Source organism: Gymnoscopelus braueri (assembly GCF_963280865.1).
Source record: "Gymnoscopelus braueri genome assembly, chromosome: 3".
In the NCBI taxonomy this organism is placed as follows: domain Eukaryota; kingdom Metazoa; phylum Chordata; class Actinopteri; order Myctophiformes; family Myctophidae; genus Gymnoscopelus; species Gymnoscopelus braueri.
In genome coordinates this window covers 19902014-19918172 of record NC_137612.1, presented here as the reverse complement: position 1 = coordinate 19918172, position 16159 = coordinate 19902014, and the positions used below count along the sequence as shown (strand labels likewise).

At 41.1% G+C, this 16159-nt stretch overlaps 1 protein-coding gene across 2 annotated transcripts in view; it reads left to right on the top strand.

Annotated features, from left to right (window-relative positions):
• LOC308082870 (band 4.1-like protein 1) overlaps positions 1–16159 on the top strand; it is a 112502-nt gene that overhangs the window by 76336 nt on the left and 20007 nt on the right. For both annotated transcript variants that reach the window (XM_080424935.1, XM_080424934.1), the window contains exons 4-11: positions 2141–2245; positions 5866–5908; positions 6992–7067; positions 7586–7804; positions 9517–9604; positions 9787–9939; positions 11729–11826; positions 14989–15164. In XM_080424935.1, the coding sequence (XP_080281061.1) occupies positions 2141–2245; positions 5866–5908; positions 6992–7067; positions 7586–7804; positions 9517–9604; positions 9787–9939; positions 11729–11826; positions 14989–15164 (958 nt within the window). The remainder of the gene's footprint in view (positions 1–2140; positions 2246–5865; positions 5909–6991; positions 7068–7585; positions 7805–9516; positions 9605–9786; positions 9940–11728; positions 11827–14988; positions 15165–16159) is intronic.

Sequence of the window (16159 nt, the reverse complement as noted above, 5' to 3'; positions counted from 1 at the left end):
AAGTACATTTACTCAAGTACTGTACTTAAGTACAATTTTGAAGTATTTGTACTTTACTTGAGTATTTCCAATTTCCAATACTTTTACTTCTACTCCACTACATCTCAGAGGCAAATATTGCGCTTTTACTCCACTACAATTATTTGAACACTTTAGTTACTAGTTACTTTGCAGATATAAATTATTACATTATAAAACATACATTAACCACTTTAGCCCTATGTTATATCTAGGCTATTGAAATGAAAATGAAAATAGCCGATCTACAAGCTCACAACGCGTCGCATCGCGACGCGTTGTGAGCTTGTAGATCTGCTATTTTCAAACATTTTTGTACTTTTACTTTTGGTACTTTAAGTACATTTTGAAACCAATACTTTTGTACTTTTACTCAAGTACATTTTGAATTCCAGACTTTTGCTTGTAACGGAGTATTTCTACATTGCAGTATTTTTACATTTACTTAAAGGTTCTATGACATTCATTTTCACTTTTTTTTATTTTTTATGTTTTTTGGGGGGTTTTATGACCTCAATTACACCCAAAAAATCTGAACTTTGAACATTCAGTGGATTTTCTGTGGTCTGGGGTTTTCTGAATAATTAGGCTGAAAAGTAATCTGAGCTTGGCCCTTCGGCAGTGATGTCACAGCCGATTAATCCCGCCCACTCTCCTCCTAGCCCCTCCCCTCCCCTATCCTTTCCTTTGGGGGGGGGGCGGAGCAGAGGCGATGATTGACAGGCAAATCCCTCAACAGCGACACCAGCAGGCAAAGATTTATTTTTTCATTGCAGTTGAAAAGGCTTTAGAAATGTGAGAGAAAAACACCTGCCATGGATCAATGGAGTGGAATTTTTTGTACACGTTTGAAGGACCATGACAAAGACTTTTAATGTGTGGTAAAACTGACCGTCATGAAACCTTTAAGTAAATAATTTGAGTACTTTTTCCACCACTGCTGAGGAGTCCATGGAGAAAAGCCTCAGCCATGGCTTATTATGATTCCCAAATGTTTTGTACCATACAACAAGCCCCGCATTGCTTCCACCTGGACAGCCTTGCCATGGGGGGCCTAAAAAGGAGTGACAACGATGAGGCAGCTTCTAAGTGCTTTCCAAGTGTTGCCCCAACATCCCTTCAACAATGATGAGGCAAAGGAGGAGGTAATCATTACCAAGTACCAGCCTTGAGATATTAAGGAACAAGACAGATGAAGAGGGACCATATAGCATCTGTTTCCCTGGCAACCACTTGCTTCGTTCTTCCTGTCATCTCGGAAAACTAGGTTCTGGGGAAGGAAGCGGCACTATCCAGAGAGAAAGAGAGAAATGGAATGCTCTATGTGTGTGTGTGTGTGTGTTAGGTTTTCTGTGAGCACATATTGTGTTTGGCCATATTCAGCCTGTATATATCCAGTATGCACTTAATAAAGACTTTGTACTGAAACTACACATTTGACTGTGGTTTGACCTATAGGTCAGACTCAGAAATGTGTCTGTCCTTAGGTTCTGAAATGAAAATACACACCGGGAAACTCACATTGAACACAGCATTAATAGCCCAGGTGATCCCTGTTGAAAAGCACAATGAACAGCTTTCCCCCCCGCCGTTCATTCTTCTCTGTCGAGGGTTTGCTGCATTCTGGCTGTAACACGGCACTCAAGGGCAGCACTTTGTTATTATTTTGAGGAGCACAGAGCACAACAGCACTATTGACAGCACCGCCGTCTAGTTTTTAATGTCCCCGAAACACTTTCATTTCTATTAACCCTTTAAGACCTGAGGCCATTCTTTAAAAAAAATCTAAATCCTAATAGTTTTTTGAAAAAAATATAAAAAATATTTATTCACGATTTTTCAAAAATAGCAGATCTACAAGCTCATAGTGCGGCACTCGGTGCCGCGCTATGAGCTTGTATATCTGCTATTTTTGAATAGCCAAAGACATCTAAAGTGACACAGATGCGTTCCAGGTATCAATGGGTTAAGTAGGGCTATATCAGTAATGCATTCACTGGCAACTGCCAATGAGTGCTTCAGAGACGCACTGAGGGGAATATACTGTGCTTTGATGGTATTTTATTTTCCTACTAGATCTGTTGAATGATATATGACCTTTCTCATATGTTTGTCTTTGCAGAAACATTCCAAAGGACAGACCCTGATGACCATGATGTGTGAACACCTCAACTTGCTGGAGAAGGACTACTTTGGCATGACCTTCTCTGACACAGATACCCAGAAGGTCAGTGGGCAGAACATGTTGCAATCCGAATCTCAAAGGGGGAAAAAACAATAGGACTTCCACATGTTGCCTCCTGAGCGATATAAATTCCTTTCTCTTTGTGGCCTCAGTGTGGCGACGTTGTCTGTCATCGGTCACACTTCAAGGGATCAGAAATTGTCATGTTGGCATGTTGACTCGGTTGGAGTGCATTGTCAACAAGAATCACATTTGGACAAACTTGCGTCACCGACTCATCAAACAATTGGACATTTCAAACCACGAAGCCACTCTAGTCTGCCCTCCCATTGATCTTTGTTGTTTTTTAAGTGAGCAAGACAGTTGTAGAATGGTGCAATTATTGGCTCTTATGACATGGTTAAGATTTGGCCCCGAGACTTAGACAAGTGAATGGTCCCAAATGTCAGCATGCATTTAGAGCTTTCTTGGAAATCTAGTTTCTTTCTGGGACGGTGCCTAAAGGCAGGTATGTGATTGCGAAACAGTACTGTGGAGGATTCCTCCGGCTTTTCCTAGATGAGAGGCAGCCAGGGACACAAAACAACCCCCTTCTGCCACATCTGTTGTGTCTCTCTGTCACCACCCTCAGTGGGTATGTTTCCTCTGCTGACATGTTTTGACTCGATGCGTTGCTGGTGGCGGTTGAGGTTTTGGTTATGGCCACAGTCTTGACACTGTAAAGGAGAGTATAGAGACGTACACATGCTGATGTGCGTATTGTATTCTCTTCCTCTCTGGGACACTGTAAAATCTGGATGCACTGAAAAAAATCTTCTTTTCATTCCTTTCCTCTACAGCTTTTTACTGGTATAGTCCTAGCCCTACAGGCAACAACACAAATAGATTTTTTTTTATCATAGGCCAGCCTGAGCCTACAGTACCATCTGAAATGCTTGGCCATTTAAGACCAAACAAGCCTGGGAGAATTGATTCCTGTTTCTGGATAGCATTTCACAATATTCAACCCAGGTTTGCTTTATGTTATTGATAGACAGATTTACAATGACAATACATTCTTGCAGCTTGGAATGCATCTGTGTCATTTTTAGCTTTGAGCTAAAAGCATTATTTTATACTTTGGCTATTCAAAAATAGCAGATCTACAAGCTCGTAGCGCGGCACAGAGTGCCGCGCTACGAGCTTGTAGATCTGCTATTTTTGAAAAATCAAGAACATTTGTGCAAATCTTTGAATATATATTTTTTAAAGCGAACATTTGTAACTCAAATCTTTGCTTCTGGGGGTCCCTGGAACAACATATTTTGGGATGGGGGTCCGTGGTCAAATACATATAATTTTGGGGTCCTTGACATTAAAACGTTTGAAAACCACTGACATAGCAATCTGGGAACCCATCGCCAACTGAAAATGAAAAACAGCGCCCTCTGCTGTTTGTTCTATGTCTGTTGGCTCTGGGCGGAAGAAAACGTAACGCCAGTGCACAAGGAAACCGGGGTTTAGGTCTGCCTTCAGCTTTCACTTCCGGTGGGTGCCACTATGTTTATATTCCCACTAACAATATTTCTACACGGAACACTAACACCACTTCTCCCAGAGAACATGGATGGTTTTGGTTATAAGCCCACTTGTTTCTATGATGAAAGAGTAAGTTAAAATGTGAATATCTTTCCGTGGTTTTGTCTGCTCCGCGGACGCTATTGTTAAATTAGTTTGGGTTTGTTTCGAGGGGGAAAGATCGACGGACATGTGAATCCCGCCCACTACATTTGATTGGGTAAAGCGCGGCCTGCTTCCTGATCTGAAGGCACGCCCACTTGTAGCCCAGTGTGTACATGTTATGACGAGCCTTCACGACAGATTCCAACGCAGAGCAGAATCTGTTCTTGAGAGATTACTGACATAGCAACATACGTTTTTTAAAAAAACTGTTAGGATTTAGAGATTTTGTAACAGAGACAAAGCAGAACACTTTGCAAATTGAACTTTCTTTGCCACCCTCCCATTTGAGACAGATTTACAATGACAATACACTCTTGCAGCTCATTAAAATGATTATCAGCCTGATTAGACTCTGGAGTAGTTAGTTTGGTATTAATGTGAGTACTTGTGTGCGTGTGTGCGTGCATGCATGCGCGCACACACACGTGTCTAGGAAGATGTGTCTTAAGTTGGCGGACACACTGCCAGTTTGCCTAAGATGGCCCGAGCACGGCAGACTGCAGCACGGTTTCAATCATCCATGGCCCTGATTCCACACTGAATGATACTGGGTGCCAAAAACGTATTTTAGCTATACTAAGAATTTGCTGTAGGCACTGCTGTATTTGCTATGCAGTGGATGTGCTTTTGTGTGTAAAAAGAATTGTCTTACTGTTAACCGCCCTTAGGGTACTCTCCACACAATCTTTGTACAAGTTTGTGTCTAGGTGCGCTTGTGTGTGCGTGTGTGTGCGTGTGCGTGTGCGTGTGTGTGCGTGTGCGTGTGTGTGCGTGTGCGTGTGCGTGTGTGTGTGTGTGTGTGTGTGTGTGTGTGCGCGTGTCGCTGTGCCTAAGCATGTTGTTATTGCTAAAGAGGCTGGCATAATCTAATTTCTCGCAAGGGAGAGTCGATGTGCATAAAATGTTGCACCCTATTGATGAGATTCTTAACTCTTACCCTGCCAGAGTTTTTTCAGAACAGTCTGTAGCCTCTGCCAGGGTTTTGACCGATTTTGGTACCTTTTCGCATAGCCACAAAATATTTTTCTCCAGTATGATTGATCCCCAGAAAATTTCTAATCACAGATGAGATTCAGGTGTGGTTTCACAAATGTCAACGAGGTCAATTTGACCTTGTTGTCATGTGTTGTTTGATGTTTGAAAATAGCTCAAAACCAGTAGTTTCAAACCAAGTGGATGGAGCAGTGGATGGAGTGGATGGAGCAGCAAATCTTTGGAAATTGTTATCTCCTTATTCGTTTGGAATATCGAAAAGGTGTCAATACTAAATAATTAGAGAATCTTTTTAGATTTTTTTTTTTTTTTTTTTAAGTTTTTTTTTTTTTTTTTTTTCCAGGACGTTTTTAAACGTCTTTGGCAGGCAACAGCTAATTTCTCAAAGACGTTTATAAACGTCTTTGGCAGTTATAGAGTTAAAGGGATACTCCACTTTCAAATAAAATAAACATTTAAAAAATATATTAAAAATAAATGAAAAAAGTAATGGAAAAATCACGGCCCCCTCACGCATTAGAGTGTACTACTAATGTGTGAGGGGGCCGTGATTTTGCCATAACTTCTTTCATTTTTTTTAAATATTTTTTTTTAATGTTTATTTTATTTGAAAGTGAAATATCCCTTTAAGCATGGGAAATCAGAGCTAGTGCCCCTTGTGGAGGATTAGGTCACTGCACAGATTTAGTGTGATTAAAGCTGAAAAGCTAACTGGCCGGTAGTAATTTAGCCACACAATGGAGAGACACAGAGGAAAGCTGGACTCTGCCCACAGAAACAGCTTCAGTGGGTGAGGCCACACGTCCCTTTATTCAAGCATATGGAGAGGCTTTCATTAGGAACACTGCATGCATTTAGAGCCAAGTGTGGCAGCAACAGGGTGTGTGTGTGTGACAGCCATATCTCCCACCTGTTCAACTCAACTCTCCCTACTGTCTTTCTTTCAGAACTGGTTGGACCCCTCGAAGGAAATCAAGAAGCAGATGCGCCGTGAGTTTCTGAGCCCCTTTATATATATTCACCCATATATCACATTTGTTTATTAACACATTGAATGCCAAAAACGGTCCGGACCGTTTTTGAGGGTCCAAACGAGAAGTGCCGAAAACGGTCCGGACCGTTTTTGACCCAATTCTATTTTTATACGAGTGGGCCACGTGGGGCGCTAAAACGAAACTTTGACATCACCCAAGGAGTTTCTGAGAAGAAGAGGCTGGATGTGGCTCCATGTCAAAAATCCTTCCGGTCGGCGTTTTCAATGTTATCTCCTTGACTAAAAGCTTAATATCTCCATTTCTTTTTAATGTGGTGGAAACGAGCCGTTTTCGATCGGCGATCACGCTGCAATGGAGGGTCGCGTTGGAAATATTATTGTTCCAGGCGTTAGTCGGGACCCTCCGCCGTCTCGCACGCACGCTTTGTTTACATGCACTTCCACGTCGGGGCTTCTCACAGCACGAAACGTATAACGCAAGTGGATGGAAGAAATGCAGGCACTCAACGTATAATATTTTAATAAACCTCTGGCACCCAATGTGTTAAGACCTGGGACGCTTCTGTGTCATTTTTAGCTTTGAGCTAAAAGCGTTATTTTACACTTTGGCTATTAAAAAATAGCAGATCTACAAGCTCATAGCGCGGCACCGAGTGCCGCGCTACGAGCTTGTAGATCTGCTATTTTTGAAAAATCAAGAAAATGTGTGCAAATCTTTGAATATATATATATTTTTAAAGCGAACATTTGTAACTCAAATCTTTGCTTCTGGGGGTCCCTGGAACAAAATATTTTGGGATGGGGGTCCGCGGTCAAATACATACAATTTTGGGGGTCCTTGACATAAAAAAGTTTGAAAACCACTGACAGCAACATAAGTTTTTTCAAGAAACTGTTAAGATTTAGAAGACATTTGTAGAATCAGAACCTCAGGCCTTAATGGGTTAAACTAGCATAACATAAGCAACTACTCTTAGTCACACTAAATTATTGCAATCGTGAAAGTGTCATTGCACATAATGTTTGTCTGTCTAGCATGGCACTTAACTTAACACCTGTCATTGCAATCTGCCCCCCAGACTCTCCGTGGAACTTTGCTTTTGCTGTCAAGTTCTATCCCCCGGACCCCTCACAGCTCTCTGAGGATATTACTAGGTAGGCAGGGGAACGTGCACGATCCCCTTGTACAACCTGCACACACACACACGCACACACGCACACACGCACACGCACACACACACACACACACACACACACACACACACACACACACACACACACACACACACACACACACACACACACACACACACACACACGGTTGACAATGACACTCTCCTTCCTGTGCTGACTACATGCTCTTCATAATCCATCCAAATAAAAAAATGCATAACACATCACTTGCATCAAATGCTTTTTGGTTTTGCAAAAAAAGTACATACTACATACTGTACATACTAATATTATTACAATAAATGTATACCCCCCCTCCTCCCCCCATCAAAGAAGTCCAAATCCCTTTCTATTTAGAGGATTATTGTACATTGTTCAAATTCTACTAACTGCTGTGGATTAGCTACTCTGGATTCTTGTCGGAGCTTGCCTTGGCTGAGCTGCGTTTGATTGCCAACAACCCCCCCCCCCCCCCCCCCCTCTTCTCCTCCTCCTGAAAGGTACTACCTGTGTCTGCAGCTGAGGGACGACATGCTGTCGGGTCGTCTGCCGTGCTCCTTCGTCACCCACGCCCTCCTGGGCTCCTACGCCGTCCAGGCCGAGCTGGGCGACTACGACCACGACGACCACGGCTCCGACTACGTCAACGACTTCCGCTTCGCTCCCAACCAGACCCGCGAGCTGGAGGAGAGAGTGATGGAGCTTCACCGGAACTACAAGTATGCACATGCACACGCGCGTACACCAGTCATGCTGTAGTTCAGGGTTGGGCAACTTTGATGATGGAGAGGGCCACTATATTTCCACACTCACTCCAGAGGGCCACATTGCATATTGCCATTCTATGTCACACAAAAGTAGCAAAAATAGCCGATCTACAAGCTCAAAACGCGTCGCGTCGTGCTATTTTTGAATTGGAATCCAGAATTATTTTTTGCTATTTTCGAATTGGAATCCTGAAAAATAACATTTTTATTTAATTTCAAATGCATTTAGGTATACTTATGTTAACTTTATGAACTTAAATACAAATGCGTTGGACATAAAAAAGACAATAGAATTTTAATACTAGTCATTAAGCTACTAATATAGACTGAAGTAATTAAAGCGGGTCATGTTTGCATGTTTTGAATTGTAACAGCTGAAATCAATGATATATCAGTAATCCGATATTAACCTGCGGGCCGCATGAAGTGAAGGTGGGGGCCGCATGTGGCCCCCGGGCCGCCAGTTGCCCGTGTATGCCGTAGTTTATCCCTGACAGACTTTGTCCTCCTCGTTTGTTGTACAGTACGTTGCGTGTCTCATATGGAGCCGTCGGTCGGCCGCGCTGAGCAATTGCTCATATGGCATCAAATCAGCCCCGGCATGTAAATTGCTAGCTAATAGATGCCTTCATTTTAACCGTAGCATCTGTCATTGTCGTGCACATGGTTGAAACCCTGCCAATGCAACACTTCATCACTTAACCCATTGAGACCTGAAGCCGATTCTACATGTCTCCTAAATCTCAACAGTTTTCTGAAAAACGTTTGTTTCTATATCAGTGGTGCTCAATCTTTTTCATGTCAAGGACCCCCAAAATTATATGTATTTGGCCGCGGACCCCCATCAAAATATTTTGTTCCAGGGACCCCCCAGAAGCAAAATTTGAGTTAAAAATGTTCGCTTTAAAAATATATATATTCAAAGATTTGCACACATTTTCACGATTTTTCAAAAATAGCAGATCTACAAGCTCGTAGCGCGGCACTCGGTGCCGCGCTATGAGCTTGTATATCTGCTATTTTTGAATAGCCAAAGTGTAAAATAATGCTTTTTAGCTAAAATCAAAAAATGACAGTTCCAGGTCTTAATGGGTTAAAGGGTCTCCACCGTGCTCTGATTTGGCACCGTTTCGTTGGCACCGTGCCCAAGCTGTTACGCAAGGGAGATGTAAGGGAAGATCTGAGACTCGAATACATCAGGCATATTTACTGAGATGATACCGCTCCTACTGTGAAACTAACTAAGATTCAAGAGAGCCTTTGGTTGGAGGTTAACCCTTTAAGACCTGAAGCCGATTCTACAAATGTCTTCTAAATCCCAACAGTATTCTGAAAAAAACGTATGTTTCTATATCAGTGGTGCTCAAACTTTTTCATGTCAAAGACCCTCAAAATGATATGTATTTGACCGCTGACCCCCATCTCAAAATCTATTTTTCCAGGGACCCCCCAGAAGCAAAGATTTGAGTTAAAAATGTTCGCTTTAAAACAATATATTTTCAAAAAATAGCAGATCTACAAGCTCATAGCGCGGCACTCGGTGAGCTTGTATATCTGCTATTTTTAAATAGCCAAAGTGTAAAATAATGCTTTTTAGCTCAAATCAAAAAGTGACACAGATTCGTTCCAGGTCTAAATGGGTTAAACATTGTATTTTTTCACAGGGGTATGACTCCAGCTGAGGCTGAAATCAACTTCCTGGAGAATGGGAAGAAACTTTCCATGTATGGAGTGGACCTCCATCACGCCAAGGTGGGCTATTGTTGTCTTTCTTGTGTGTGTGTGTATGTGTGTGTGTGTGTGTGTGTGTCTAATAATCTAAATGCGTGTGCGTTTTCATCTTCTTGTCACCCTGCACAGCAAAGTTAATTGATAGACCCAAATGGACCATCACGGTCCAAAACGATTTAATTAATTTTCTTTTGTCCCTGCAGGACTCTGAAGGGATTGATATAATGCTGGGCGTCTGTGCCAACGGCCTGCTCATTTACCGCGATCGGCTGAGGATCAACCGCTTCGCGTGGCCAAAGATCCTGAAGATATCCTACAAGAGGAGCAACTTCTACATCAAGATCCGTCCCGGAGAGGTATAAGCTTAAATGGTCAGGGATAATAACAACAGTATGGCAGCATCGCAACATTCTGGGAACGGCAGCAACAAAAAAAAAAAGAATACAAATACAGATACATAAAGCAAACGCTTCCCTCTTTTGTATGGTATTGGCAGCACAGCCGGTGCAGAAACGGATGTGAGGTCAGTCGGAATGAGCAGAGCTGAGCTGGAAAATCGCCTTTTTTCCTCCCGTTTTTTTTGTGTTGTTCTGCAGGGTCAGGGTCTATTGTGTGTTTGCTGGTGCTGCAGCTTATCCTGCACGCTGAGCCTCAGTGTGACAGGCTGTCTGGGCCAGGCCCCAGTCAAGTGACAGAGCCCCACAGTGAGTCTGAGATGGAGCCAAATAAAGAGGCCCTTTAAAAGAGCTGCTGCAGCTGCAGCTGCAGCCAGAATAGGGGTGGATAAAGAGTATAAATATAGAGCCATGAAATGCCTTCCTCCTGTTTGTTCCCAGTGTCTGAAAAATTGGACATTATCCTCTGTGCCTTGATCTGCTCTATTATGTCCAGTTGGCTGTGTGGGGATAATTTAGAAGCAAAATCCATGTTGTAATTCAAGTGCATTTAAAAGCGCTGTGTCTACCGAGGCATTCTTTTCCTGAACGTTACGCTGTGATAGAAATGTTAGCAGCGTGACCAGGCACTGGGCGTTTACTCTGTGTTTTTATACGGTCGACGAGAGTTTAAGAGAAACTTAAAGGATCTACACCATGAATTAAAAAAATTATAATAATATTTAATATCATATTGTTTATGTCCCTCAAAAGTTTTTCAAAAGGTTTGAGCCTAAATCAAGCCTCAGATATACTCATTCCAACTAACTTCTCTCTGGCTTATAAAGCACTTTCATCTGCAATACCACATTGTCCTGTTTGGCACGGGGCTCTATTGAGCCAGTTTGTATGCATGTTATCTCCTGGTTCAGGGTGCAAATCAGTTTGGTCTGTTTTGAGACCAATTTACAGAAAACCCCAGATTTGCTGTGAAAGCCTGAGTGTTCAAACTGGGGTATTTTTGGGGATATAAGAGAGGTAGGGGAGACCAAAAACACACAAAAAATAAGAAAGTTTTGGAAGAGCGCTGTACTGTATGTTTTCAGCTGGGAAAAAAACACATTGGGAGACACACTGCCTTACAGAGCAAGGGTCCATTTTTAAGGTGCTTCTAAGTGACTTGTACGGCATAAACAGCTGCAACTGATTGTTACACAAACAGGAGGCACACTCACCACTCACACACGCACGCAAACACTGGCTGACATTGCACACACCGAGTAGAACGTCTGAATACTCTATTTGATGTGTGTGTGCTGGTATTCAGACGGTACTACTGTATTTGTGTGTATGTGCTGATATTCCGACAGTATTACTCTATTTGATGTGTGTGTGCTGGTATTCAGACGGTACTACTCTGTTTGATGATGGAGTGGTACACACGTCACTCTATTTGCTGTGTGTGTCACAAATTCTGAATACCAGCACATACACATCGAGTAGAACCATCTGAATACGAGCACACACTCAACAACAGTGTAGTACTGCCTGAAAACCAGCCCACACTCATCAAACCGAGTAGTACTGTCTGTCTGAATACCAGCAGACACTCAAACAGAGTCGTAGGCCTACCGTCTGAATTCCAGCACACACTCATGAAGCAGAGTATAGGCACTGTTTACTTCACACTGGGTGTGGTTTTTACTCTCTGAGTTAAATTAACACTTTGTGTATATGTCTGTGTTTACCTTAATTTTCCTCTCTTCCCCAGTATGAGCAGTTTGAAAGCACCATTGGTTTTAAGCTTCCCAACCACAGAGCAGCCAAGCGACTGTGGAAAGTCTGCATCGAACATCACACCTTCTTCCGGTAAGAACCAGTCTTGTTCAGGGGAGCTTCCTTCTGGTGTTGATTTTGACAGAGCAAATTTTGATTTAGTTTTAGTCATAGTCTTTTGAATAAAATGCCATTTAGTTTTCATCTTAAATGTTTTAGATTTTGTCTAGTTTTAGTCGACTAAATATCATAAGATTACAGTCGACTAAATCTACAGTTGATTTAGTCGACTAAAATGTATTTTGGTGTTGCCTTGATGGCATCGTAATGCCTGATTTTACACTTATTCGCATGCTGAAAATAGCCGATCTACAAGCTCACAACGCGTCGCAGTGCGACGCGTTGTGAGCTTGTAGATCTGCTATTTTCAGAGCGCAACACCCGAGCTCAACCAAACAGTCTAGTTTTTATTTGTTGACGAAATTGTCAATATATTTAGTCATAGTTTTAGTCGTCATAGCTTAGTTTTTATTTAGTTTTTATTTAGTTTTCGTCATTGAAAAAATAAATCTTCATAGTTTTAGTCGACGAAATCAACACTGCTTCCTTCTGGTGCCTACTCTAAACTATACAGTATGAGGCATGTAAACATCACATAGCACTAAAATTGCCATCGTCTGCTGCGCATTACTTGACCCGCACAATGAATGCTGCAGGCTTCCACTGAATGGATGGCAGTGTTCAAAGCGACACAGTCTAATAAATGGGCTTGATTACATACATGAGACTGATATATCCTGCATACGCTGTCCTCATCTCATCTGTAAAACAGAACAATCTCCGTCTCCTTTAATAGTAATCATATTTCTACTGCCTCAGTGATTACATGTGATGCGCCTCGAGGCTCTTTGTTGTTTTCACTCTGTCAGAGACTCGGCTGTTTATCGCTCTCTCTTTAACCAACCAATTTTCCCTTTCGCTACACCTCACAAGATATACTGAAGGTTACTGACAAAGTAAAAAAGAACACATCATGGGACCTGATATACAGTACGCCTTTCTTTAACCTTTCTGTGCATTGCTTAACCCTTTAAGACCGGGAACGCATCTGTGTGTCAATTTCTTTAGGCTATTCAAAAATAGCAGACCTACAAGCTCACTATGAGCTTGTAGATCTGCTATTATTTTTTGTTATCTTGAAAATTTGGGCAAATCTTTGAATATATATATACGTTTTAAAGTGATTTATTTTTACTCCGATCTGTGCTTCTGGGGGTCCCTGGAACAACATATTTTGAGATGGGGGTCCGCGGCCAAATACATATCATTTTGGGGGTCCTTGACATGGAAAAGTTGGAGCACCACTGATATTATAGCATCATAAACGTTTAAAAAAAAAAAATGTTTGCAGAATATAATATTCAAATATTTGCACAAATGTTCACGATTTTTCAAAAATAGCCAAAGAAATCTTAAAATGACACAGACAGATGCGTTCCCGGTCTTAATGGGTTAACTGCTGTTTCTAGAATGTATTTAGATGTATTCATTTTTTTTGACAGATTATCTTCAGACTGTGTTTTGCTCCGTGTAAAATCAGCTCAGTTGCAGGAAGAGCATTGCAGGCGGTAACTTGCCTTTTGTTATCATTAGCATACATGGATGATGCATGTTGGGACCCATTGTTAGAGTACCTGTTGTACTCTGTTGTTGTGTGTCTGTGTCCGTTTTATGCCCATTTATGGAGATCCCAACTGCTAATTCGACCATCCATAATGTGGATTTGCGTATTTATCAATACTAGTACGCCGCCCTTTGGGCACCGGGCACCGGCCTAGTCGGGTGTCTTCTGTCTCTCTCTCTCTCTCCGCCCATCTAACCGACTTCACGCTCCCTCGGGTTGCTGGCGACGTGCACGGGCGAGTTTTAGGTCGGTCGGTTGCGCCATTCTCGAGATGCGATGTGAAGGACAGAGACTGTACACACATTGACATGCATGCATGCAGAGATCTGGGATTTATAGTTAGAAGCAGTGGTGGAAAAAGTACTCAAATTCTTTACTTAAGTAAAAGTACCAATACTGCAATGTAGAAGTACTCTGTTACAAGTAAAAGTCCCAAAAAAAATGTAATCTAAAAGTACAAAAGTATTGGCATCAGAATCTACTTAAAGTACCAAAAGTAAAAGTACTAAAATGTTTGAAAATAGCAGATCTACAAGCTCGCGACGCGTTGTGAGCTTGTAGATCTGCTATTTTCAAATAGCCTATGTATAAAATAGGGCTAAAGGGGTTAATGTATGTTTTATAATGTAATAATTTATATCTGCAAAGTAACTAGTAACTAAAGTTTTTGTAGTGGAGTAAAAGTACAATATTTGCCTCTGAGATGTAGTGGAGTAGAAGTGAAAGTACCAAAAATTGGAAATACTCGGGTAAAGTAAAAATACCTCAAAATTGTACTTAAGTACAGTACTTGAGTAAATGTACTTAGTTACTTTACACCGCTGGTTAGAAGAGATAGAGAGATAGATAGATAGATAGATAGATACTTCATTGGTCCCAAAGGAAATTCCATAAGTAGTAGTAGTTGTAGTGTCTTGCTGTTTGTGTCCCATACGCTCCTGCTCAATGGTGCCCATGGACTTAAGGGAATTCTCTCTGAAGGGATAGTCAGCATATTACAGAATACTTATTTTTAGAAGAAAGCTGAGTTTCACGCCGCTGCAGGCGTGCAGTAGTAGGAATACATTTCACATAAGGATCTGTCACTTTGGCTGCCAACATGCTGTGGGTACGTATTAGGGCTGTCAACTTTCCTCATAAATGATATTCGAATATTGGTCTTAAAAATATATTGAATATATTCGAATATTATTATTATTATTATTTAAAAAAAATATGTTTTTTTTTTCAAAGAATTTTTTGTTTTTTTTACAGAAACAGTACAAAAAACAATGTATCGAGTGCTCGGATCCAATAAAACATATCTTGTTTGTTTTTATAACTTGATACATTGTTTTTTTGTATTGTCCCTGTCAAAATATATATATATATATATATATATATATATATATATATATATATATATATATATATAAATACATATTTTCCCAATATTCGAATAATATTCGAAGATTGAATATTCGTTTGACAGCCCTAGTACGTATTCAGTTAGCTTTTGTGTTGCGGAGTCAATCCTTGTTGATAGCACTGAGCCAGAGCGTGTCTTTCATGTTTGCCATTTCCTAATGTAGGCTGGTGTCCCCAGAACCCCCTCCTAAGGGCTTCTTGGTAATGGGTTCCAAGTTCCGCTACAGCGGGAGAACCCAAGCCCAGACGAGGCAGGCCAGCGCCCTCATAGACCGGCCCGCTCCACACGTGGAGCGCTCTACCAGCAAGAGGTACCTGCTGTCTCGGAGCTTGGATGGAGGTAAGTGCTGTGAGAGCTGTAATGTATATAACAGTGGGTCTCAAACGGGTGTGCAAAGGTACACTGTTGTTGCTGCGCCGAGAGACAATTCCAGGTGTGCCTTGGGATTTTGGCAACCACACATTATTATTGCAATGTAAACAATTAAACAAAAACATATGACTTTTTAAATGTTATTTACCATCATTACTTTTTGCACTCTCATTTCCCAAAACAGAGGCAAATTGTGTACCCTAAAAATACATTTTCACCATTTTCAATTAATAAAAAAAAAAAATTGTTTAGAACCCAAGATATCATTATCTGAAGATTTCCATCCACTCCTTGTTTAACTTATAACTGAAAAAGGCTGTATCTCGCTTCCAAAGCACTTTTTTTTTGCTTTGAAAAAATAAAAAAATAAAAATCGCACTGGCCAGAAATAGACAGAAATAATTTGGGCACTCAATGAGTTAACAGCAAAAATGAGTTTTTCTTCATTATACCGAATGGAGCAGGAATTCTGGGGAAAGAGAAGGGGAGTGGAAATGATGAAACAAAAACATCTGATTGATTGACACTTCACTGCGTCATTGGTGTGCTGAACAAAGTTGAACCCAGCTGAACTTTTTTCACAGGTCACAGGCTTACATGAAAATGACTTTTAATGTGAACCCAACATCGGTGTTAATTTATCCATTTTAACTCTGAGATTGTACATCCATTTGTACACTCCCAGAGTTGGGGAGTAAGGGGAGTATTTTCATTTTCATTTTACGCTCTCAAGAGTTAATCATCGTTAAACATCTGCATTACTTAATTAGATAATTGTTATTTTGATCAACGTTTGCCTGTTATATCTCCTATTGGTACCAACATCAATACAGCATGGAATTGTGGACAAAATCTTATCCAACGGCAACAAAATATTCAAAGTTTTGGGTCTGGAGAGGCTAAATCTCATCAAATGGTGGTCCGTGGCTCAAATGCCGAATAAATAATGGTTCTTTTTTTGT